Below are 27,535 nucleotides of genomic sequence, written 5' to 3'. Positions count from 1 at the left end.
GCCAATAATATATATTAATAAGTCGTTCATTCGTTAAAACCATACCGTATTTTGCACGTCGAATATTTTCGATTAAATGATACTAATGTGCATTCAAATGCTAAAATGACCCCTTCTAATTATTCAATCGCTAAATTATAAAAAGTATAAAATGTAATTCAAAAATGAATTCTTTAGTTAAAATAAATGAAAAGTCAATTGCTTTCCTTATAGTAAACTTCACGCTTCATCACTGAGTCGCTTACTGTCCTTTTTCAAACGCATTCAGTGTCTTATATAATGAAATCCGAATTGGACACTAAAATATATTATTAGAAGAGAATTTACTACTTTAATATATAATATAACCAGTATCGTAACAAGGGGGGGTGGGGGTCTGGGCTATAGCCCCCTTAAAAATTTGAATAGCCCTCTGAAGCGTAAAATTTTTTTTTATTAATGGCTCCCTAATATCCATCTGAATTAAAAATAATTTTTTGATAGCCCTTTGAACGATTTCTTTTATAATTCTATTAAATATTATATATATACATTTGATTTTATTATTTAAAAATTAATTAGACTATCTAAATTTTTATAAAATGAGTGCTATTTTAATTATTAGATTAGAATAATGTAATACATATAAATTATATTTTATTATTTGAAAATTAACAAGACAATCTGAAATATTTTGGGGGGTTATTTATTAAATTTTGAGATGAAATAGGACAAAATTTATTGCTGTAAAAATTAATACTTTTATTATAGTATTATTATAATACAATTCATCGACAATCTATATATTGCAAACAATCATACCAGAGTTGTACATTTGCTCAAAATAAAAAGGTCTTTGAAGATCGTAAAATTTGAAGATCTTTTATTTTTTAAAAATTTTGTGTAACGATCTTCATGATATTTATTTTTTTACCCCTTTATTAAAAGCCCAGATGTTTTTCAATTTTATTAATATAATATTTCTTTTATGTTTCATACCTTTCCTCCTGCCTTGATGAAAATTGAAAAACATCTGGGCTTTTAATAAAGGGGTAAAAAAAAATAAATATCATGAAGATTTTTGAAGATCGTTGATCGCAGCGATCTTCAAAGATCCAAAGATCTAGATCTTTGAAGATCGTTACACAAAATTTTTAAAAAATAAAAGATCTTCAAATTTTACGATCTTCAAAGATCTTGCTCAAATTTTTGAGCTAGATCTCGCTCAAAAATCTTCAAAGAAGATCTTTTGTACAACTCTGAATCCTACACATTGTTTTCCAAATATCCTTTTAAATGTAATTTAAAAGGTTTAGATATTTCAGCAAGGTCATAATGCCATGATAATTAATTCATTGTAAATAATTGAGGTTTTAATTGAATTTATTATCTAAAAAATAAATTCTTTCACAAAATATCGATAGTTGGTAGTAGAGATAGATTAATTTAAGTTATCCTTTATAAATTCTTTGAAAAGAGTATCAATAAATAAATAGGTGAAAATAATGATAGAGACACTGCCGCCGAAGTTGGCGGGAATATTTTAGGGGGATGGGCAAAGGTTTTTGAAGGGGGTTTGCATCCAGTAAAAATTATGTCATGTAGACGCTGGAGACACCGCCGCCGAAGGCGGGATTAATTTTTTAGGGGGGTAGGTAAAGGTTTTTGAAGGGGGTTTGCATCCAGTGAAAATCTGTCATGTAGACGCTGGTTGGAATAAATCTTGAGTTTTTTATTTTAGAGATTACCAATAAAATTTAATTGAAGAGCTTGAGAAAATCATCAGTTGAGGTTAGGATTCATTTGATTATTTTACTTAATTACATTATTAACTAATTATTATAATATATTGATATTTTATAAAATTTATTATCTTCTTGATATAGCAATATAAAATTGTTAAATTTTAAAAAATATTTATTATTAACGAAGCATTTGATCAACGTACAAGCTACAAAATGGCGCTACAGCTGATTTCAATGTTAGGACGTTTTTTATGCATGAATCGCCAATCAATTAAACAGCATCTATTATTTGCATGTCAATGTAATTTAAGATTATTACTCCTGCTGCTGAGAGCATTTGATTACATAATTTAGATAAGCAATAATGGTCAACTGTCTAGTCGGTCGGGTATATATCATTAAAAATGGAAGATAATCTTTTAGAAATTTAATATCTCACAATAATTTTCTCGATTACAATGTCTTCTAGGTCTAACAACCATATAGTATATTAATGATAGATACTTCCTCAAGGTAGTACCTATAAAATTTGTATTTTGTTTATTTTTCATTTGGAAAGATACTATCAAATTTATTTGTAATATATAATTAAAAAATCATGATTTTTCTAAAGTATCTGTGGCAATGTCGGCAAGAGCGTCGCCTACTAATCCGATGATTCTGGGTTCGAATCCCAACAAAGAACTCTTTTTTCCTTATTCAAACTTGGTGGTTCTGTCCTTGGGGGGATGATATATAAGAGGACAGACTCGACCATGTGATACCTAAGGATTTTATTTAGTGCTGTAAAGTCACGTCAAAAAAGTAACATCGTTACATTTTTTGAAGAAAAGGAACTCCATTCGTTACCTTCTTCTAAAGGTAACGAGTAACGGTAACGCCTTTTTTGTAACGGTAACGCAAAACGTTGCTCGTTACTTTCAATTTTTTCTTAAAAAATGTCATTGAGAATTGTATAGAAAATTTAAAAAATATTTAATTTTAGAAATCATGGGTGATATTTTAAAAATTACATTAAACATATTTTTCTTATTTAACACCTTTCGGCGAATTTATTTTTAGTATAAATATTAACGTTTTATTTTATCGTATGAACATTATTTTAAAATCAATTTATTTTGACAATTGATATATTTTTTGATATCAAGTTAAATTCAATTTTAAACGAACATTTCCATTTTATATAATTGGTTATTTCATGATTTTTTTATTTTTTAAAAAAGATATAAAAGGAATATTTTTTTGGTTAAGGAGGATAAATAAAATGTAATTCATAATAATAAAAAAAGAGATAAAATGTAATTTATTTTAATATGGATAATAAAAATGTAATTGTAATAATATAACGAATAAAAATGTTATTATATGTTAATTCTTCTAAAAAATTTATAAGCCACCTCATATACTTAAAAAAATAGATAATTTTACAAAAATGATAAAAAAAACTATAAAAGATTTCCCCTAAGAGATTGTTTATTTATAATAAAATTCATAAAAGAATTCCTCAAAAAAAATTTATTTGCAAAGATGATTTAAAATTCTCATCTAATCAAAACATGTTCAAAAATCTTTTTGAATTTCAAAAAATAATTTTTGCTTAAAATTTTGGGCGTGAAAATCAATAATAAATTGTAACATAAATAATATTAGCATATCATTTTTTCTATCAACAAAACATCAAATAAATAAATCCATTTTAATATTTCATTTCATAATATAATAATCTAAATAAAAAATATTAAAACATATCATAATAATTAAATATTAACATTAAATATAAATAAAATAAATTATTTTACTATAAATAATAATTAATGCTAGGCTTATCTTACGGAACGCTGACATACGATTAGCTGATGCAGAATTTTTGACTAATTAAGTTTAAGCCGATTTCATATCTAAGCCTAATTAGATTTAGCCGATATTTAGGCTTAGCCTAATTTGTGATCCCTAGGGCTTTCTTCTAGAGTACTAGTAGTGGAGACCGGTGATATACAGCAGGCGTTTTGCTCTTTCTCGATAAAATTTTAATTTTGTTTTAGAGGATAAAATCAATCGTATCATTGGATTGGATAACCACATCATTAGACTACAGAATAAAAAACCCGGGCTTTCCTTTTATTGTGGGTGCTATTTAGGGTTAAGTAAAAGTAGTGATTTTTACTATTTACCGATGACCCTGGGTAAGATAGCAAATATAATATTTGACATATAAAACAAAAATTTTTTAATTTTTATTGTTATAATACACATATTATTTAAAAATGTCAAATGTTTTTAAAAAATTAATCTTTACAATAGAGGCACACTTAAAATGTAACCTTCCTAGCACAACTTGCATTCGGGACATTTGGAACTCTTCGCATTTTTTATTTTAGTTATAATTTTTACTGCACACTTCACAATTTCAATTATTTATTATTTTTTTATCGTTTTTAGATTTTAATTTTTTCCGAAGCAATTAAATGCTCTTTTATTTGACATTTTACACCCTAGGGTTTAACCCCGGGAGTAGGGAGTTCGCCTAATTGGCTGTAGAAACCTTTCTAGACTAGAAACTTCGCACTAAATTTAATCCGTAGCTAAGACATTGGTAAATATGGCATATAAATTTCATAAAATATGAAGAAGTAAATTTTCCTCAAGCCAAAAAGTACTTAAATGAAAGTTAAATTGTTTTTGATCAATATTTTTGAATAAAGAGATCCCATTTCTAAATAAATCTATAATAAATATATCCTTCGATCAAATTAAAAAATCTATAGCCGTTTACCTTTATACCCCGCCTGCTGGATAGTCCCAGCCTTTCCTGCTCTAATGTAGCAAAGGTCAACGATCAGGTGCTATCGGTTTTAGATTGATATTTTGTTATATTTACTTTTATTTTTGATCCTTCTTTTAGTTCATTTTTTTGCAATATACTAAGAAAACGAAGTCAAAAAACAATGTACTTATAGTTTCAATAAAAAAACGTAAAGTATGTTTTCACTACAATACCAAATTTAATGCGCCGTCAGCAAAGTTTTTTTTAAAATAATTTAATTTTATTCTATATAAAAATCATTAGGTACCTTAAGCATACATCTGATAAAACATCTAGTTTTTAACTATCATGGCTAAAATTTAAATAAAAATACATTTAAAATCCAATCTACTATTAATTTTTTTATGCCATCCACGAGCACAGAGTTATTTTCCTCATAGATAAATATTAAACTGAACATTATGAACTAAATGATATAAAAATGGTTTATAATAAAGATAATTGAATATCCGTCCATCGCCATTAAATTGATCCACTAATTCTTACCAGTGCATTTCGACAAACAAAGACATTAGCATATATTTAAATATTTTTTTTTGCTTAACAAAATACATTCTTACCATTTATTTCTTTGATTATATTTTGCCGAATATCTAAGGCTAATTCTGCAACATTCGATTGAATATTTTGGGAATTAATTTTAATATTACCTAAACCTTCTAATATAGGATCCAGAATTTTTCTAAAGCCACTATCATCGATTAATGTGAATGGTCTACCATTAAAAGTTACCAGCTCAGTACAAGCATCAATTATTATTTTTTTATTTAGCTTCGCTGATATAGTAGTTTGTTCTTTAAATACTTCTGCTATTGTCTGTTGGTTTGATGGCATCTTAAGCCTTTTTATTTTATTAGGAATTTGTTGTTGTGATATTTTAATTTTATTGAATTCTATTGGGTGGTTTCTTTTTATGTGACGCTCCAAATTTGCGCCATGATTACCTTTCATATTTATTTGACAATCAGCAATATTACATTTTGATGTGTCATTAATAATATTATAAGTAAAATAATTGTATATGGGGTTTAATTTTGCTCTAGGCATTATAATTTATAAGCTTAAAAAATTTAAAAAATATTGTAAAATGGCAATATACTTAATTTCATAAAAATTATGACTGACACTTATCAATCAAATGTGATTGATTAGAATCTTTAAAACAATTCGAATATAATTAAAATATTTTGCAATATACTAGTAATAACTTACACATAATTTTAGCAGCATAAAATCACGAGGTTCGAACCGGTTCAGAGGCATTTTAGCGGTTCGGTTCAGGTTCGGCTAGAAATTTTTTAGCGGTTTAGGTTCGGTTCAGGTTTGATAAAAAATACCGGTTTTTAGCGGTTTAACGGTTCGGTTTGTATCCCTGGTTAAAAGAGGATAAATAAAATGTAATTCATAATAATAAAAAAAAGAAAAAATGTAATATATTTTTATATGAATAATCAAAATAAAATTATAATAATATAAAGAATAAAAATGTTATTATATGACAATTCTTCAATAGCATATAGAGAATAAATTTAATAACAGATATAATGGTGTGGTATGGGCTTATATAAATTGCAGAATAACTTTTTAAAGACGAAAGAACTGGGCATCAAGAATAAATTATATTAAATCAAGTTGCGGACAACAGAATCAGTAACGAGTTATTTAAGAAATATTAAGAAACTAACCCGTAGATGAGAATTTGAAGATAATATAGAGCTACGAATTTGTGATCAATTAATCGTGGGATTAAAAATGTCGCAACTAGATAAAGAACTACGATTAAGATACCTAGATGCTTGAGATGAAGAGTAACCGTTAAGCCTAGGCAAGGTTATAGAAACTGCTTTAGCGATGGAACGGCCGACTTAGAAATAATTAATAATAATGTGGTTTATAAAATCAAAGGGACGAAACATAATGATAATAATAAACGATTAAATCAAAATTATAAAAATAATCGGCAGTTTAATGATAATAGGCAGTATCAAAATGATAATAAAACATACGTAGAAAAGAAAACCAGTTCAAGGTTATAATAACTACCACACGAATAATACAAGAAAACAGTGATATTTTTTTATTCGTTTTAATGCTATTCGGAATTGTCCAGCATATGGAAAAACGTGCAGTAAATGTAAGAGATTAAACCACTTTGCCGTGTGTTGTAAAAATGGAGGAAAAGTTTACGGTACAATTTACAATAGTAACTACGGTGATTCAGATTTCTTAATAAAACGTCTTCAAATATGGACTGCACCCAATAATTATGGTATTAATAAACAACCACGAAATTAAAATGGAATATGATACAGGTTCAGCAGTAATCATTTTTAGTGCAACAATATGGAATAAAATTGGGAGGCCAAAATTTATAATGGTTAGAGCTCCAACTACATATGGAAACAATACAATAAAAATTATGGGAGAAGCTTATGTAAAAGTTCAATTAGATTATAAAATAAAATGGCTTCCGTTATTAGTTACAAAAACAATGATGCAGTGCTATTTGGATTTCCATGGACTATAGAATTTGATCTAACATTACCAACAAAGGTAAAAGTCAATATGGCCATCAATAAATATAATAATAATGGTAGAGGAAACGTGAATATTAAAAAACTATATAAGGAATTTGCTACTGTTTTGAATAATAAATTATATTAATAAAAAATGCAGAACCAGTAAAACTAAAATTAGAAGAAAATACAAAACCAATAGCTGTGCCAGTAAGAAGAGAACCCTTGCCTTTAAAAGTAGAAATTGAAAAACTGAAACGTTTGGAAGAATATAACATAATAAAAAATTAGATCGATCAACAAGAGTAGCCTGGAGTACTCCAATGGTAGTGGTAAGTAAAACTTCAGGTGAACTACTATTATGTGCTGATTTCAAAATAACATTAAATAAATTTTTACTAAAAGACTATCACATTCCACCAAGATCACTAATGGAAGTAAGTATACAACATTAGATCTAAAATACGCATATCTACAAATGAGTATTGAGGAAGAATCGCAAGAATTATTAACTATGGTAACATTAAATAAATACTACCACTATTTACGATTACCTTTGGTATATCTTCAGCACCAATAATATTTCATCGATATATGAACGATTTACTGGCTGACTGTAAAGATACAGCAGTTTATTTAGATGATGTTATAATCACAAAAAATGATACAGAACATGTAGAGAATATAAAATAAGTCCTCAAAAAATTACAAAATGTGGGATTAAAAGTCAAAACAAGCAAAATAAATTTTATGAAGGAAAAAGTATCACATTTAGGATACATAATAGATGAAAATAGAATACACCCAGATAAAAGTAAATAATAGCAATAAAAAAATATCTAACTCCAAAAGATAGACATGAAAATCATTTTTAGGTATATTAAGCTATCATACACGCTTCATATCAAACTTACATTATCGCCGAATTCCAACTAATAAAAATGTTAAGTGGAATTGGACTAAAAAGATGATACATTATTTGAAATAGCAAAAGGAATTGTAAGAGAACAAAATACTATTCACCTTTATAAACCGGACCTCGAGTTAATATAAGAAACAGATGCATCTAACCAAGGATTTGGAGCTGTACTCCTGCAAGATATAATAACGGAGACGAATTTCTGATAGCGTACATCTCGGCTGAAAAGAATTATTCTACAATAAACATAGAATCTAAAGCAATAATAAACGGCGTAGAAAAATCATAGCTATTTGTATCTAAGTAAGTTTATAATACGAACGGACCATTAACTTCTAATAAAGATATATGGCAATAAAAGATATTTAAGTATATTAACAAATCAAATATTATTACGTGGCCTATAAATTATCCGTATTACGATATTATATACAAGAAAGGCGCTAATACTATAATTGCAGATGCTTTATCGCGAAAACCAATAGAGAAAAATGATGATAGAATAACAAGCCAAAATAAAACAGTGATTTATATAAGCAATCTTACTTATGACACACTAATTCTATCTAGAAAAGAAGTTAGAGAAGAAACCGCAAAAGATCCAATCTTAGGAAGAGTAAAAATATAGGACAAAATATGTTGCTGTAAAATTTAATACTTTTATTAAAGATCTGTTATAATACAAAGATATTGCTGATCAACAACCAAATCCATATATTGCAAACAACCATAGACATTTTCCAAGTTAATCTGCTATCCTTTTAAATGTGGTTTAGACATTCTCAGCAAACTCATAATGCTATAATAATGCATTCATTGTAAATGAGGGGTTTTTAATTGAAATTGTGTAGCGAATTTTTTTAGGGGGTTATGCATAATGAAAATCTTGTCATGTAGTCGCTGATTACATCAATGAAATCAGTTACGAGACATATATGATGGGAATTAGTGATCTGCATCGAGCCTAATTTTTCAAAGCCAGACCGGCCCCAAATTTTTTACAAAAGTTTTGCAAGCTCGGTCCGAACTTATTTAAATATAGAAATTAATTTTTATAATTACTCAAAATAAAAGACATATGTTATATGTCATCTAATTTCTATGAATAAAATCAAATATATTTATTTTACATAAAAAATTGATAAATTTAGATATATTTTAAAAAATTTCTAATATCCAACCCGGCCCAAATTATTTTAAAAAAATATTAGGCCTGACCAGGCCTGAACCCGATTTTTTTAAAAAAAATTAGGGCCGGGCTTACTTTTGCAGATCTCTAATGGATTAGATAAGGATGTTGAAAAACTAGTAACAGCTGTATAGGATGTCAAACAACGCAGAAATATACCAGATGTTGCCATATATCCGTGGAATCCACTATCGCAACCTTGGGAAAGGGTACATTTAGATTCTGCCGGGACCACTGGACGAATTTTATTGGGTGGTAAGAATCGATGCGTACTCAAAATGGATAGAGATCGATAGAATTAATGATACAAGAATTTAATAAATAGATTAGAAAAATCGGTTACTCGATATGGTTTTCCACGTCAAATTAAAACCGGTCCACAATTGATAATTGGTGTAAAAACAAGATTATACAACATATAAAAACTACAATCCGAAAAGTAATGGATTAGTAGAAAGATGCATTCAGACTATCAAAAATCGATCGCAAGAGAACAAACGAATAATGGGGGAAAACGCTTAAATGAAGTGCTATTTACGTATAGAAATTTAGAACACTCATCAATGGGGCGAATACTAGCAAAACTATTTATGGGAAGGAGACTAAATACATTATTGGATAGGGTCAAACCTTCTATTATTGAAAAATTAGAAACTTCTGAAATGAAACCTAACCAGTTAGACAAAGGAAGACTTAAATATTTTAGAGAAAACAATTTAGTTTGGATAAAAAACCCAATTGAAAAAATAAGGCATGAAGGAAAGATAATAAATCAACAATTCTCTTATAAATAGAAGAAAAAGAAAAAATAGTACGAAAACACAACAACTAAGAAGAAGGAAAGAACTAGTTGAACCCGAATCAATAATAGATGACAATATTGAGTTAAGAGAATATAAAATAGTAGAAAAAATTAAACCAAGTCAAGAAAGAATTCAAAGCCGATATCCAACGAGGGAACAAAGCAAACAAAAAGATTAATAGACGAACTTGAACTTGGTAGAAAACAAGATATGTTATATTTTATATGTTTAAAAAGGTTATAATAATCAACTTTATTTGAATAATATATTTGTTAATAGCGTATTTATATTTAATATTATATAAAAGGTCAGTTAAATTGAATAATTATAGAATAGTATTACAAGAATTGAGAATATTAAGTTACCATTGACCATATATTATGGGGTCTCTTCAGTGCTAATCACTTTTTTCAAAATTGGTGCTAATTTTTAAAAGAGGGAGCTTTAGTATCTAAAACACCGAGCTAACAACGCCCCTTAAAAAAACTTAATTTTTAAAAGTAACATTACATAATACCGTTTGATTTACTCTTTTAATATTACAAAATATAGCCAATTTTATAATTGTATTCCTCAATATTTATTTTTTAAGGCAAAAAATTACACCAAAAATATTTTTTAAATAAATTGCGCATGCTTAAAAATTTAAATATTAATTTTGCTCTATACGTTTTCTTAGGTATTTTAAAACAGATTGTGTTATATTTTATTAATGGTAGGCCAACAATATTAAAAAAAAACAATTTAAAAAAATATATATTATGATATAATAAAAATTATTTTGTAACAGAATGGGAAAACAATTGATATAATATAGGCACTAAGTGAAGAAAATAATTATATAGGGTAAGTAACTATATCATTGTTATTATTTATTATCTTTTAATTTAACGATATATATTTTTATAATAATATTATATAAACATTCATAATAATAAGCTTATATTAAATAATAGTAATAATTATGGCAACTTCGATCGTTTAAAATTCATGGTTAGTGTATTATACATTCTTAATGCATTTCATTTTCACGATTGGCTAAGATTGATACAATAATTAAAAGATAAATCATTCAATAATCTTTTTTGTTGTACTCTCAACTATAATTTCTTAATTTATGATAGATATATAATCAAAATGGTTAAAATACAATTGATCTGCTTTGGTTAAAGGGTTTCTGTCTTTCGCGGGAGTTAATATGGCAGGTTCGGTAGTAAACTCATCGTCAAAATTGCTGACATCCTCAATATTTTTCTAAAACAAAAAATAAAAATAATTGCACATTAAAATTTTTAAATAAAAATATGTCATACTAAGACAGGGGTAAATGGAGGCTTTATTTTGCGAGCTAATAGGTTGGCCCAGTCAATGTCCCTGAAAAAAGGTTGACATTTCACTTCTTCCGCGTCATTTTCACTAGAACCCAGCCGTTTCAAAGGGTCTCGTCTTAATAACTTTAAACATAATTTAATTTTTTGATAAGTTAAATATCAATATTTTGTGGGGAGGGGGGCAGATTAATATACCTTAAATGCAATGTATAAAAATATCGTTTTTTAGGTGATAACTTGAAAGTGAAAATTTTTTATTGGTGATCTATTCCCATTAGCTACTTTGCTATAATCTGATGGGCAGCTATTTTAAAATAATTTAGTAGAGGGGCATTAGTGTGCCCATGAGGGGCCTGAACATCCCGAAATTTTATAGGATCCCATGCCTCTTGGATAATTATACTTACAAAAATCTATATTTTCCTATTATTCCTATCCTCAAGTGTAAATAATAAATGAATTGGTTGTAAAATACACAAACCTTTCGCATTATAGATATGGATTCAGTAGACACAAATCGGGGGTACCGTACTTCGTCATGCACAATACTATCGAAAACTTCCTCTTCATCGTCACCAGGAAATGGAGACTTTTGATTGGTAGGGATATTGTAATATAATGATAACGAATGTATTAAATTATGTCTAGTTTTCATTTTTAGATATAAATGACAGTTTTCTCATAAGGAAGAATTAAAACTTTATAAAAATGAAATATGCAATCGCAAAACCGTTATTTTCCCAACATTTACAATAAATCTCGAAAGGATAGAACCAACTGAATCCTTATAAATAATATGTTCAACTCAGCAACCTGTTCATTGTGATTATAGTTTTAACCTCTGTCAATTTATCTCAAATTATTGCAATCGTAAAGTTTTATAAATATATCTAGCATATGTTTTAATTGCAATAGGCACAAAAAATATTTATAAATGGCAAACGACGAACCTCTCCAACCAACATCTCGAATATGAGAACGCCAAGACCCCACCAGTCAATGGCTCTGGTGTAAGATGTTTCAGTCAAAACTTCGGGCGCCAGAAATTCGGGAGTGCCGCAAAAGGTGCCGGTCCTGTCACCGTATCCGATTCCCTCTTTGCACAATCCGAAATCAGCCATCTTCACGTATCCATCTTTGTCGAGCAAGAGATTGTCCAATTTCAGATCCCTTACGTTATCATCAAGCACAATCAATTAGATTTATAATTTAACAATTCGATTTATAACTTTTTTTATATAATGAAATTGAAACGCTAGTAATAAAATACCTTACCTTTTCGGCCAGGTCAAAAATAAATTTAAAATATGCGACATTCCTCAAAAATGAAATTATAAAAAAATAACCATTTTTCTTATCATGCAAAAGATAATCAACCAATATCATAAATAGTTTTGCCATTAAATTCTTATCCATGGTCGCCACAAATCAGAACCCTGAATAGGCAAGGTACCAAAACAGGTTTTATGAAGGGTTATAATTCAAGCTACATTGATGAGCTAGCTATAAAAGTATTTGTAGATGACCATGAATAAATTTAATGTTATTAAAGTAACAAGTTACATTTTTTGCAAAAAATAACAATACATTTGAATCTTTAAATGTATTAAATAAATGGTAACTATATGTATGATTAATTTTCAAAAGTAACGTTTAACAATATTAATAAAAATCGAGGCCTGAAATGAAGATATTTTCATCAATTATTATAACCAATAGCTGTATTGTTTAAAATTAAGAGTCCTAAAAAATTCAATAGTCAAATATAATCCTAATCAACCCATTTGCAACCTGTATATAATCTTATTTTCGTGCAAGTATTGCAAACCCAGAACGACACATGCGGCATAAAAACATGTCCTGAATTCGGAAAATACGTCGGTGTGTATGTGCATCATCAAATCGCCCCCACATGAATATTCCATAAGAAAGCATACGTGTTCCTAGTTAAATAATAAAATTATAATGTATATATTGTGTAGTTTATCAGATAAAAACTTGAATCAAGGAATGGAGATTTAATTAATTCAAAAAATGACCCAATAAGCAAAGAATGTGTTGATATAGTCCTAAACGAACGTGTCCAGTTCGATCAAGATAGGATCTGGCTCACCTTACTTTTATTTTTGAAAATTCTGGCCCGGTATGGGGAACATTTTTATTTCAGTGTTTTATAAATCAATTTCTTAATGCTTATCGGAAATTATTTTAAGTCGACCTGGATTACTTATTTTCAAAAATAATAGTTTGGATCAAACTTTCGTAAGAGTGGGACTAGACAGACGAGAAATTTTGGATTGGGTTAGAAAATAAAACATGAGTAATGGCCGTCAGCTGTTCACCATTTTGAATATGTTTATTAATCTAAAATAAGTATATGATATTGCCATTACTCTATTTTTGTTTTAAATATAATATAATTTAAAAAAGGTCCTTCTTCTTTTTTTAATCTTCTGCTTAAAATTTTAATTGCAAAATCCTACAATTTATATTATCAAGCCAAGCGCAAACAAAATGGCGAACAGCTGACTCCAATGAGTGCAGTTTTTTAATGTATTGATTGCCAGTCCAATGTTATAATTCATTATGTTATGTGCTAAGCCTTGGTAAATACTATTAATCCAAGTTTAGTAAATCAATTAAAAATATCAAATTTAATATTGTCTTAAAAATCTTGTTATATTAAATATAACATATTAACTTAGATGAGTATGCTATATCAATTAACCCGACCGAAGTTCGGGCAAAAACGAGCTTGGGGGTATTGGGGCGAAGCCCCATCAGCGTCTACATGAACGGGGGGGGGGGGGTAGGAACAGTTTTCATCCTATTTTTTAAGGGGGGGGGTAGGCAGCTTTAAGGGGGGTAGGATAAATTTTTTGTTATCTATTAAATTTTGAGATCAAATAGGACAAAATTTATTGTTGTAAAAATTAATACTTTTATACCAAATCTATATATAGCAAACAATCAGACATTATTTTCCAGATAAAACTTTCTGCTATCCTTTCAAATGTAATTTAAAAGGTTTATACATTTTCAGCAAGCTCATAATGCTATAATAATGAATTCATTGTAAATGATGGGGGTTTTAATTGAATTTATTATCTAAAAAATAACTCCTTTATATTAACAAAATGTCGATAGTTTATAGTAGAGATAAAATAATTTAAGTTATTCTTTTTAAATTTTCTGAAAGAGTATCATTATAATAAAAAGGTGAGGGAAATTTTTTAGGGGGGTAGGCATAAAGGGAGTTTGCATCCAGTGAAAATCCTGTCATGTAGACACTGCCTCCCATAAATTATTATAAAAGAAAAACTCACGTTATCTGGCAACCCTGTTTAGGATCCATTGTTTTTATATTTTAAGTATATTAATAAAGTATTAAGAAATATAGCTTCGATTACTCGTTATAACTTAAAGCTCATCAAATTCTACCGGGTAGCCCCCTATTATTATACATTATATCCTAATTAATTTTTAAATAATTTAAATCAATATAACCAAAATTTATATTCGGTGAAAGAACGAACTTATATTTATTAATTTATTTATATTACCTATTTTATAAATAAGTAAAAGTAGAAAAGTAGCTAAACCAATGAATCAAATAATTTTAAAAATTTGGCTGACAAACTGGCTAAACAAATTTTTTAGATAAATTCGGGGGAAGGTGGTTAATTTTTTTTAAAAAACGATGGTTGGGCGAACGAGCAGGTTAAAGGGCATTCAATTTAAAATCCGCCCATTGCCGACCTCTAATGTGCATCGCCAGACCTAAAGCCGCCATTGAAATGAGCAGAGATGTGGAGCCTTGTATAAAGCTAATAAAAATAAGGTTGCGAAGGTCCAGTACGAGGTCCTAATCTATAAACCCGGACCGCTAGATTAATTATAAACCAGACAGGGATAAGGAATAATAAAACTGGACTTTCATTAAGTGTTGTATTAATATCAATAATGATTACGTGGGTTTGAAAGCAAGCAATCAGGTTGACCAAAAAAGGATGTTTAACGCGGTTAATTATCTCGAATATTCTCTTTTCCGACAATAAACTCTCAACCTCGTCACGCGCTATTATATCCGCCTTTTTAAGGGCTTTTATCGCGTAGTATTCTTTCGATATTTTGTATTGAGCCAAAATAACCTAATCACGTGACATATTTTTAACTACTCGTTAAACATTTAATTAAATATCTACCTTCCCGAAATGCCCTCGTCCTAAAACGCTAACAAATTTGAAATCTTCCATTTTGCATTCAGTCGTTAATCTAAAATGAATAAAAAAAATAGGTAAGATTTTATTTGAAACAAAAAAAAGGTGTTGCCATTGTAAAATTACTGAGTAAATGCTTTTTGACTCGGCAAGTAAAAATCGGAATCATTTTTATTGGAAGCGGTAAATATGCTGGTCAATTTTTTGGCCTCGTCATCTTTATTCTGGAAACTATCTGGCGCAGTAACGTTGAGATTTATATTAAGATCTGCCATATTTGGTAGGGGCGGAACTTTGGCTGTTTTGCTGACATTTTTGTAGGGAGAAACATCTTGCGATGTCTTAATGTTTTGCCACTCGCCCAGATTCACGACTTCATGCCTTTGCTGACCGTATCTGTGATGATGGGTAGATTTAGGCTTGATATCAGCAGTAACATTCTCGTTAACAACGGGTTCGAAATTGAGGGATGATAAATAGAGAGGGGAATTATTGTCATAATTACTTATTTTCGGGGTAAAACAACTGGGGGAAATACTATCTATATTGGGAGATGCGTCAAATATACTAGTCGTTATCACGGCATAATCGTTGATAGGTGCAATAGTTGTTGATTTATCACCCTCCTATTTTTAATGCATATACAAACAAGCAAACACCTTTATGTTTAAAATTTAGATATTTTGACAGTACCAAATTAATATTTGTGTCGCTATAAAAGATCAACAATTGCTCTACAAACAAAATGTGAGTATATATAATAAAAAATTTTAAATGTTATTATAAGGGGCAAGGAATTTCATGTTTGGAACGGGTTCCGGGAACGGAATTTAGGATGGTTCTGAAACGAGAATGAAGCATATTATTTTGGCCGGGATCAAATGGTTCAGATAAATATAAGTTACTTTGATTGATGGTGATTCGGGAATAAAAAATGGAAGAGTCATTTTATTCAACAGGGTGGCTTGTGAATCGATGGATGTCTTGGCAGATTTTTCGAAATTATAAGTATTATCTAAGGTATTTATTTTACGAAGATAATAATAAACATTATTATATCAGATATCAAATGTTTAAAATTTAATGTTTTGAAATGTGAAAATATTAGTAGTAACTAGTTACAACTGACAACTAGTTACATATGAGACATTGTAACTAGTAACTAGTTACATATGAGACATTGTAACTAGTAACTAGTTACATATGAGACATTGTAACTAGTAACTAGTTACATATGAGACATGAGACATTGTAACTAGTAACTAGTTATATTTTTGGAATATTGCTAAAAGTAACTAGTTACTTTTTAAAATATCCATGTTAATTTTATTTTTGATATATAATATAATAATAAATTAATTAAATATCTGAGTCTGTGTGCGGGCTTTTTTATATAGTTAATATTGATAAATAAATCAGACTGACACATAATCATAGCATTAGCCTGGATTTTGATAGAGGGGAAAGCATTATTATGTGTGTTTTAGTTTTTATTGGTAGATCCAATTATTGTAGGTTTGGTTATGTTATTTTTTTATAAAAATTATTTCCAGTTTTCACTCTTTTTCTAAACATTTAGAATTATAGTAGTTATTTTAAAAAGTATCTTTTACTTATTTTTCTTAGAGGGTGGTGGTATGTAGGAAAAACATTATTAGCTTTACCCCTTGCCCCCCTTCGGTTACACACAGAATTTAATATGAATTCTGACTCTCACTTGTCATTTAATACGGATGAAATTAATTGATTCAAAATGATGAAATAAAAATTATACAATCCCTTTCTACAAGTATTACCATAACAGACTTAAATGTTATTATACATTGGCCAAGCTTCAAAAAGTATTTTGGATTTGACAAAGAGAAGGCTGGTAGTACAGGCAATTAAGTATCTCCTATAGTGTTGTTATATAGCCAGTTGGGTCAATTAAAAGGACTCGATTAAGATTTTAGTCAAAATAATATTATGTAAGCCTGGAGATTTTATTCATAGATGGCAAAAAGGTTTGGACTTCTATTTACCAAATCTCGAGGTTTACATAATATTATTTTGGCTAAAATCTTAGTCAGGCAGTTTATAAAAATCGCCCCATTAACAACATTTCTCCTATACATTCAAAAAGGTTTTATTTCAGCATCAAAGTCATCCACAGCCAAGCTATAGGGTAGGGAGGGATACATCTCAGCATGATTATATTCGCTCAACTTGTCTTAAATAATTCTGGTAAATTTTAGAGATGCACATGTAAGAAGATTTTTGTTTTGCTATATATTAGAATTACAATTAAATAAAACTACCATAATAATTAAAATGACTTTGTGAATATGTTCTTATCATACATTAAACTTAGTAGAAATAGAAACACAGGATGAATCCTTTTAGAGAATGATCATTACAAGAAAGCATATAACATTGCCATATTAAAATACCAATATTTGTGGAATTTACAAAATAAATCTGGACCAATATCTGAACTAATTAAAAAGAGATTAAATTATTACTTTTTATTAAATATGTTGTCTTACACCAAATGTTCCCGAAGAACGCTTTCTCAGCAGGGAAGAAGAAACAAGAGCGTACTTTAGACATAAATTTGGGAAATAGTGTTTATTGTTAAAGGCAAATAGATTTGGCCCGAATTTTTATAAAAATAATCGGTGAAATATGGTTCCATGTCAATTCAGCGAAACTTTTATCGCGAATGAATTTTATAACGAAACTTTGATCGCGAATCCATCTTAGCGAATACTTTTCTGCGAAGACAAAATAGCTATACAAATATTGCGAATTTTTTATAGCGAAACTCTTATCGCGGAACCTTTAAAGCGAATACATTAGAGTGAAATTTTTATCGCGAATCAATAATCGCGAAAATTTTATAGCGAAGTCAATATCGCTAAACATAAATCGCGAAGACAATATAGCGAAAACTATTTAGCGAAATATAAAGCGGCCTATTATTATTTTTTTATTTTTATTAAAATAATTTATTTTATTTATATTTAATGTTAATATTTTATTTATCAACAAATAAACATATTATATGATATATATTTTTTATTTATATTATTATATTATGAAATAAAAAATGGATTACTTTTATTTGATATTTTTTTAATAAAGAAAATGATATGCTACTATTGTAATATTATTTTTGTTACAATTTATTACTGATTTTCACGACCAAAATTTTAAACAAAAAATGTTTTTTGAAGTTCAGAAAGATTTTTGAACATATTTAGATAAAAATTTTAAATCTTCTTTGAGGAATTCTTTTGTGAATTTTATTATAAATAAACAATCTTTTAGGTGAAATCTTTTATAGTTGTTTTATCATTTTTGTAAAATTATCTACTTTTTATGTATATTAAAAGAGGTGGGTTTTATAAATAATATTTTTTAAAAATATTTTTATTTAACTTATTTATGTATATGATCTATTTAAGGAAAATAATTTAATCTGACAACTGTTATATTCGTTATTGAAGATGTTCCTTGGAAAAATGACAATTATCATAATCGGTATTTTTAAACATATTAGATTTTTTTACGGTAAAATATGTATTTTTAACATGTTAAATTAAAATTTCAATTAATATGCACCATATAAAAGTGACAATTATCATAATCGTTATTTTTAAAGTTTTTTTGACGTAAATCGGCTAAAATAAGTAGTGTTAATATGTATTAATAAAACTTCAATGAAGATGTACCCTAGATAAGTGACAATTGTCATAATCCTTATTTTTAAAGTTTTTGAATTTTTTTGATGCAAATGGGTAAAAATATAGATTGTAAACTTGTTAAATTAAAATTTCATGAAGATGTACCACAGAGAAGTGACAATTGTAATCATCGTTATTTTTAAACTTTTTTTGCCGTAAATGGGCCAAAATAAGTATTAATAACATGTTTAAATAAAACTTCAGTGAAGATGTACCCAAGATAAGTGACAATTGTCATAATCATTTTTAAAGTTTTTTGACGCAAATGGGCAAAAATAGAAATTGCTAACATGTTAAAATAAAATATCAATGAAGATGTACCATAGATAAGTGACAATTGTCATAATCGTTGTTTTTAAAGTTTTTTGATATGGATAAAAATATAGATTGTGAAAATGTCAAATTAAAATTTCATGAAGAAGTACCATATAAAAGTCACAATTGTTATAATCGTTATTTTTAAAAGTTTTTAAATTTTTTTAAAGCAAATGGGCTAAAATATAAATTGCTAACATGTTAAAATAATATTTCAGGGAAGATGTACCCTAGATAAGACAATAGTCATAATCGTTATTTTTTAAAGTGAATTGTTTGACGCAATTGGACAAAAATATAAATTGTTAACATGTTAAAATAAAATTTCAGTCGAAACAAAAAAACAAATCGATATTTTCATGCTCATAATCGTTGTTCCTTTTATCCTGCTTAAAATTTGATAAAAATATGCAAAGTGATTATTAAAGATAGTTGTAACCTATGTTAAATTCTAAACTTTTAAGATATGGATTCACAATCTTATTCCTTTAATTAATAAATTTTAATTCTACAATATAAAAATGTATAACCCTGCATATACTCATGGCAAAATAGTGCTTGAGTCTGAAATCAGGGTAGGATTTTTTTTAAAAGAACTTAAAAACCATATGAATATTATTTAAAAATGTGATACAATGAACATCCTATAAATTTAATGTTAAATTTTATTTTTATAAACATATGGTTAGAATGGATTACAATCTATATTTTAACCCATTTACATCAAAAAACTTTAAAAATAACGATTATAAAAATTGTTACTTCTTCATGAAATTTTAATTTAGCATGTTTACAATCTATATTTTTACCGATTTGCTTCAAAAAAATTCAAAAAAACTTTTTTAATAATGTTTATGACAATTGTAACTTATCTATGGTACATCTTCACTGAAATTTTATTTCATGCTAGCAATACTTATTTTAGCCCATTTACGTCAAAAAAATTCAAAAAAGTTATAAATTAACGATTATGACAATTGTCACTTTTCTATGGTACATCTTCATGAAATTTAAATTTAACATGTTTACAATCTATATTTTTACCCATTTACGTTAAAAAAATTTAAAAATAATGATTATGATAATTGTCACTTATCTAGGGTATATCTTCACTGAAGTTTTATTTAAACATACTAGCAATACTTATTTTAACGCATTTTGGTCAAAAAAATTCAAAAAACTTTAAAAATAACGATTATAAAAATTGTCACTTTTCAATGATATATCTTCATGAAATTTTAATTAAGCATGTTTACAATCTATATTTTTACCCATTTGCAACAAAAAAATTCTAAAAACTTTATAAACAACGATTATGACAATTGTAACTTATATCTATAATACATCTTCGCTGAAATTTTATTTTAACATGTAACAATTTATATTTTTGCCCATTTACATCAAAAAATTGTAAAAAAAACTTTAAAAATAATGATTATGACAATTGACGCTTTTATATGGTACATCCTAATTGAAATTATAATTTAACATGTTAAAAATACATATTTTTGCCCATTAGCGTTAAAAAAATCTAATATGTTTAAAAATACCGATTATGATAATTGCCATATTTCTAAGGAACATCTTCATTGAATTTATAATTTAACATCTTTACAATATAAATGATATTTTTATCCTTTTGAGTCAAAAAATTTCAAAAATCTTAAAATAACGAATATGACAATTGTCATATTAAATTATTTTCTTAAAAGAACATATAAAATAACATAAATAAGTTGAATATAAATATTTTAAAAAAAATTATTTAGAAAACCCACCTATTTTAATATACTTAAGAAATAGATAATTTTACAAAATTGATAAAAAAAACTATAAAAGATTTGACTTAAAAATTGTATATTTATAATAAATTTCACAAAAGAATTCCTCAAAAAAGATTTAAAATTTTTATTAAAATATGTTCAAAAATCTTTTCAAACTTCAAAAAATATTTTTTACTTAAAATCTTGGGCGTGAAAATCACTAATAAATTGTAAACAAAAATAATATTAAAATAGTAGCATATCATTTTTTATTAAAAAACATCAAATAATAAATAATATGTTGTTTTCCTTTAAATAAATGCATTCGCAATAAATTTATTGTTTTGTGCTCGGTATAATGACTTCGCGCAAACATATTCGCGATAAAAAATTCGCTGTAAAGTGTTCTGGTAAAATGTTTCGCAAAAATGTATTCGCTCTAATAAATTCGCGGTAAGTTTCACGGAAATAAATTCGCGGTTAAAGTTCCGCGGAAATAAATTCGCGACAATGGCTTCGCGAAATTGTCTTCGCTATAAATGTTTCGCGGAGATAAATTCGCAGAATTGGTTTCGCGATTTTACCTTCGCTATAAAAACTTTTCGCGATAAAAGTTTCGCGAAAAAGTGTTTCGCGATAAAAGTTTCACTGAATTGACCTGATACGGTGAAATACATATGATATTCTGATTTTGGGTGTAAATATCTTCCGATTTATTTTCAGTGTAGTTATATTTTTAAATAAATAAATTGTATATTTTCCTTTAAATACCAATGATCAAGATTTGTAAATCGTAGTTTTTTTTAATATTAAATAAAAAAAAATGATGCGTTATATAAATGATTTATAAAGTATCACATAATAACTAATTACTTTTGAAATATAACTATAATTAGTATCTAGTTTCATCTAAAAAAATGTAACTAGTAACTGGTTATCATTTTATGAATGTAACTAGTAACGGTAACTAGTTGCGTTTTAAAAGTAACTTTTAACAACGTTAGAAATATAAAATAATTATTAATAATCATACCATACCAAATGGGGAAGCTAACATGGATGTATTATTATCGTGTTGATTCAAAGCCTTCTTCATCAAACGCCCCCAAGTGGCGACATTAATATTCATTTGGTTGGGCCTCAAGAAATTTTTACCTGTAAAATATTTAAATATTTAGTAAGAGTGCCCCATCCAAAAAATATAATAGTTATATACCTGGATGTTTAAAAAATATTTTCTTCTGACGCTGAAGTTTAGGTTTTCTGGCTATTATCGGATTTAAAAAGTGTATCTATCATTAAAATAAATTATATGAATTTCAAAATCATAATGTATAATAATAATAAATTATAGATTAAAAATACAAATGCTTGTTGAGCCCTCTGATCCAACTCTTCTTTAAAACTGAGGAAAAAAATTAGGGTTTGGTATTTGACCGGCCATAAATAATTCGGTCAATATGCGTTTCACGACGATATCTACTCTACTTCATATAATATAATTGTAAATTTATAAAATATGTTTATAAATGAATGTGTATAATTAAATTCTATGAAATTTTGATGGATTTATTCTAGAAATAAGTTTGATGATTCAACTGTTACTAGTATTTTTTTCTTCATAGTTTTAAATCGATTTAGATTCTTTTTATGAACATTATTACACAGACAAAGTTCTATTTATAAAGTAAGTTGACAACATCTGATTAATGTTTAGATTCTAGAGTATTTCACATATTATACTTACCAAAGACGGTTTTACATAATCTTCTTCTTCTCCGTTTTATGGCGATTTCAAGGTTCACCCGGGTAGGCCAATGACGCTTTTACATAATATCAACTAACTGGCGTTAATATTACAACCTGACAAAAATTTTAGTTCTTTTATTATATCACATACTTGATCGAATTCAATATTTGTAAGATGTCTGCTAGATATTAGAGATAAAATACAGGAGTAGCATTGTGGGCAGTTGTAATGAGATTTTTTAAAATTTATTTCAAATATATTTTTAATATTTACTTCTTCTACTGAAGAAGATATTGGATTGTAGCACGACTGAATATTATGCTGTTATAAAGATAGCTCTTATTTTTATTGGGGGGAGGGGGGGTTCAGTGTAATTTTTTTATCCAAAATTGATCATCTTCTAAGATATTAATTTTCACTAGGGCATACACTACCCAAAAGCTCTATCTAAGAGAGGTCCCAGCAATAGTTTTTGATTGGGTAAGTTGTAAATAGTGTACTCTTTTATTTTTTTTTATTAATATAAGGATTTTCACTGGTGTGAAACGAATTGCTTATGAACGTTTCATAATAATTTAGGGTTTTATGAGTATTATTATCTTATTTGCAAAGCATTTAATATATTTCTTCTTGATTAAAGGTTGGCCAGCGTTTGTCATGATGGAATAAAATAACTAGTACAAATGCCATTTGGGTAATTACATGACAAATCGACCAGCGATTCGGCTGACCGACCATCTCAAAAATGAATAAAACTTGGCATGTTAGTTATTTATGTTTTAAATGTTAATAAAATCAAAATTTTAGAGTGCTAGCTCAACCAGATCCAAAGATATAAGCCTTCAAAGTGGAAAATCGCGAAGTGTGTGATTTCATTAAATCTTATTATTTTAAAAAATACTAAGATAGAGTTACAAATTATATATCATTTTATAGCCCTTAAAATTTTACGTTGGATAATATTAAAAAAAATTTCAAGTGTTTTCTTATTTCCGGTAAAAATAAAAAATTAACATTGGATTTTTTTTGGGTGTTAATATTCACAAAAATGTTTATTACCTTTATATTAAACGATTTAATAAAAAATCTCGATAGCCATTTTTATTTTTTTAATTTTATTTGAATTTTTATTATTTTTATAAATAAAAAATGCAATAAAGATGGCGTTATATTATTTTCTTTTATAATATATAATTTTAAAAAAAAATATGAATAGTATTGTGATTAAAATTAAAAAATCAATTGAGTATAACCAAGAATGATGTCCTGGGGCGATATGTAAGCAGGCAAGCCCATACAGATATTATTTTATTGAAACTATATTGTAATAAGCAAATTTTAGAATTTTATACACAAACAATATAAAAATAAATACCTCTTGTTTTAATCTTATCCCATTTTGTGCTTATTAATAGAATTTCTTGAGACGATAATTTGTAGGTATGTCCTGTCACTGTAATAGGATCCACTACTGTTATTATTTGATTAATGGGTAACCATACCTTTTCCGCAATTGTATAAAAGAAGGATGGTGATGGTCCATGGGGATGTAAAAAGGAAATATATATCTCCTCAGTAATTTCTTTCTTTTTTAGTACTATGGCTAACCAAAAATCGTCATAAACACATGTTACGAATCCTTTAATATCGACAAAAGACAAATTGCAAAAGACAAATTATCGGCATTTGAGATATTGTTAATTTGAAAGTCCTCTGCATATGAATATATTTTTGATTTAAGTTTACTTAAACTCAAAAGAAGTTCCTGGAATAGAACGAGCTAAATTGAATCTTTCTTGTAGTTTAATCTCTTGTAAATTTATTGTTCGTTGGTTATATATGTAAAATTTACTGATGGCATGTTTTGTTTGAAAAATCAACTAGCGTTAAAATGTGTCCAGAACTGATGCGCTGAAGGCTTGAACGTGCTGCTAATCTTTTTAATGTTCCGCCAAGGCCGTCACATGGACCTTTTCCATGGAATGTAGCTGAAAAATGCCATTCAGCTGCTACACCATAATCTGATTCATGATAACACATATTTATAAAAAATTCTGTTTTTATATTGCGCAGCTGATCCATCAGAGCAGTAATATATTTTGTTTGGTTTTTTGCTGAATTGATTGGTCAAAAATTTTATCATTTTAGTCTGGTATAAATGTACTGCAATAACATTATATTGAAGTGACTCTGATATTACCATATAATTTAGGTTTTCTATATTGCCATTATTATTATAATATGCTATCATAGGATGGATTGTGGCTTGATTATTATTCCAGTGAAATCCTTGAATAGTGTCTTGGATTATAAATGCATAATTTTCAAAGAAATCACAAATTATCATAAATTCATTTGGTTGTAAAAAATGTTTAAGTTTTGAAATATATGATGATTGATTGGTAGCGATGTTAGGAGTAAAAAAATAAAATAAGCTGATAAAATCGTTATTTTCAAATAATAACGATAGTAGATCCACAACAATAAAAGAATATATCTACAAATTATGGCCTTAGGAATTTCTATTAATAGGCGCAAAATTATAATGGTTTTGAATATAAAATTTTAAAATATGTTTATTTTACAATATAGTTGGTTATACTCAGAGTTGGGCAGTACCGCGAATACTTGTATCTAAGATACAAGATCCTTTTGCATCTTGTACTCAGTATCTTATTGACATTTTTAATAAGATACTAGTATCTGTATCTAAGATCCTTTATTTTGAAAAGAATCTTGTATCTTTTTCATTTTCTTTAAAAAGATACAGATACAGATTCTTTTTAATATTCATGTTTAAAACATTTACATATCACACAATGTAACTTTATTTTCTTCGTGAAATCTTGTATTATTTTCTTTATTTTTTCTTGCTATATTTTAAATATATTGATAACCAAAATTAGTTGGGAATTTTACAGATCACAAAGATAGATAGATTAAAAATAGCAACACCAAAACTAAATAAGTAAAGGTTATATTTTGTATGTAATATTTTTTAATTTGTAGAATGTTTAACAAGATGAAATTATGGAGATAGGTTCTCCTGAATCAAATCTGAATCATGAAATTCTAGATGGAAAATTTTATAAAGTAATTCATGTGAAAAAGGACAGGGCACAAGCCGAATGTCAAAATTACACAAGTAAAAATGTTATTAAAGATTGAACATACTCCTCACAAACTTTGTTAAACATATTAAAGTATAATATACATTTTTATTTTATAATTATTAACATAATACCTATACATAAGTCCCTCTTAGATAATTGTTATTAAAATCTTTTATAGAAGATAGTTGATTATCAAATTAAAATCATTTTGGATATATATTTTTTAGGGGTGTAACCGATACTACTTTTTAGAGGTTGATCCGATATCAATTGATATCGGCCTATTACTGATCCGATATCATATCTAATTTTGTATTCTGTAAAGATAACAATGGTTTTAATTTTTAATATACTTTTTATTAGTATAACATCTATAATTTAACTATACCATAACTTATGTCATTTAAATATATTATAATGATCAGTTTATAGTTTATATTCAATTCAATTACAATTCTAAAAGTATATAAAATATTTTTATTGTTAAATCACTTTTATATAATAAGTAATAACATTAATCTATATACATATTAAGTAATAAACAATTATATTATGAAATTTGAAATAAATATTTAACATAATATAGGGAAGATTTCTTTTTAGAAATACCAATATTTCCGATTTATCAGAGGTCAGCTTGCGGCGATAGTAACTGTCAATATCACCAGCTTCACTAAAAACAGATTCTGTAGTGATTATCGCACACTTTTATAAACAGAATGCGCAAAAAAATAACAATATGATAGAATGTTTATTAATTAATTATTATTATTAAAAAAACTAACCAGAGGTATATAAAAATATATTACATCTCTACAATAATTATTGTTAGCTAGCCTAATTATGTTAGAGGAGAATGCTTCTGATGAATATATGATTGATGTTGAAGATGAGAAAATTTCCTCACAAAAGAGAGCAATCATATGGGATCAACATCAAATCCTTAAAGACGGTGAAAAGGCTGCTTGCAATCATTGCAAGAGTATTATAAAATGTAAAGGCAAAACAACATCTCCTCTTATTAATCATTATAATGGGTTTCATTCACACCTTAGTAAAAAAATAATAAAATTGACATTTTTTTAGTCTACACCAAATTCTTCAAAAAAATTAATTTTAAGGATAATTTATTAAAATTATTTATAAATAATAATATACCTTTTAAAATTATTGATTCAAATGATTTTAAAAATTTTATAAGTGATCTTGATTGTTCTGTAAAATCAATATGCTCCAATACTCTTAAATTGCACACGTATAATACATTTGCAGAAAAAGAACAGTTGGTAAAGAAAATAATATCTAAAAATAAAAGTCAGATTAATTTTTCATCTGACATTTGG

The 27,535-nt window shown here is 27.2% G+C and overlaps 1 protein-coding gene across 2 annotated transcripts in view; it reads right to left on the bottom strand.

The window, feature by feature from the left end:
* Nucleotides 1-10,801: 10,801 nt before the first annotated feature.
* LOC135922977 (serine/threonine-protein kinase N2-like) overlaps nt 10,802-27,535 on the bottom strand; it is a 34,814-nt gene continuing 18,080 nt past the window's right edge. The window contains exons 11-21 of one of the 2 annotated variants that reach the window (XM_065457546.1): nt 22,546-22,621; nt 22,368-22,484; nt 16,432-16,541; nt 15,653-16,152; nt 15,512-15,581; nt 15,278-15,457; nt 13,098-13,249; nt 12,257-12,476; nt 11,788-11,895; nt 11,289-11,429; nt 10,802-11,229 (exon numbers count right to left, since the gene is read on the bottom strand). In XM_065457546.1, the coding sequence (XP_065313618.1) occupies nt 11,086-11,229; nt 11,289-11,429; nt 11,788-11,895; nt 12,257-12,476; nt 13,098-13,249; nt 15,278-15,457; nt 15,512-15,581; nt 15,653-16,152; nt 16,432-16,541; nt 22,368-22,484; nt 22,546-22,621 (1,818 nt within the window). In that variant the 3' untranslated portion in view covers nt 10,802-11,085. The remainder of the gene's footprint in view (nt 11,230-11,288; nt 11,430-11,787; nt 11,896-12,256; nt 12,477-13,097; nt 13,250-15,277; nt 15,458-15,511; nt 15,582-15,652; nt 16,153-16,431; nt 16,542-22,367; nt 22,485-22,545; nt 22,622-27,535) is intronic. The other variant, XM_065457545.1, reaches the window with a different exon arrangement.

The sequence above is a fragment of the Gordionus sp. m RMFG-2023 genome, chromosome 1 (assembly GCF_954871325.1).
Source record: "Gordionus sp. m RMFG-2023 chromosome 1, tfGorSpeb1-WG-v2, whole genome shotgun sequence".
NCBI classification, from domain to species: domain Eukaryota; kingdom Metazoa; phylum Nematomorpha; class Gordioida; order Chordodea; family Parachordodidae; genus Gordionus; species Gordionus sp. m RMFG-2023.
Note: the sequence above shows the minus strand (reverse complement) of the source record. Positions and strands in the feature narration are given on the sequence as shown.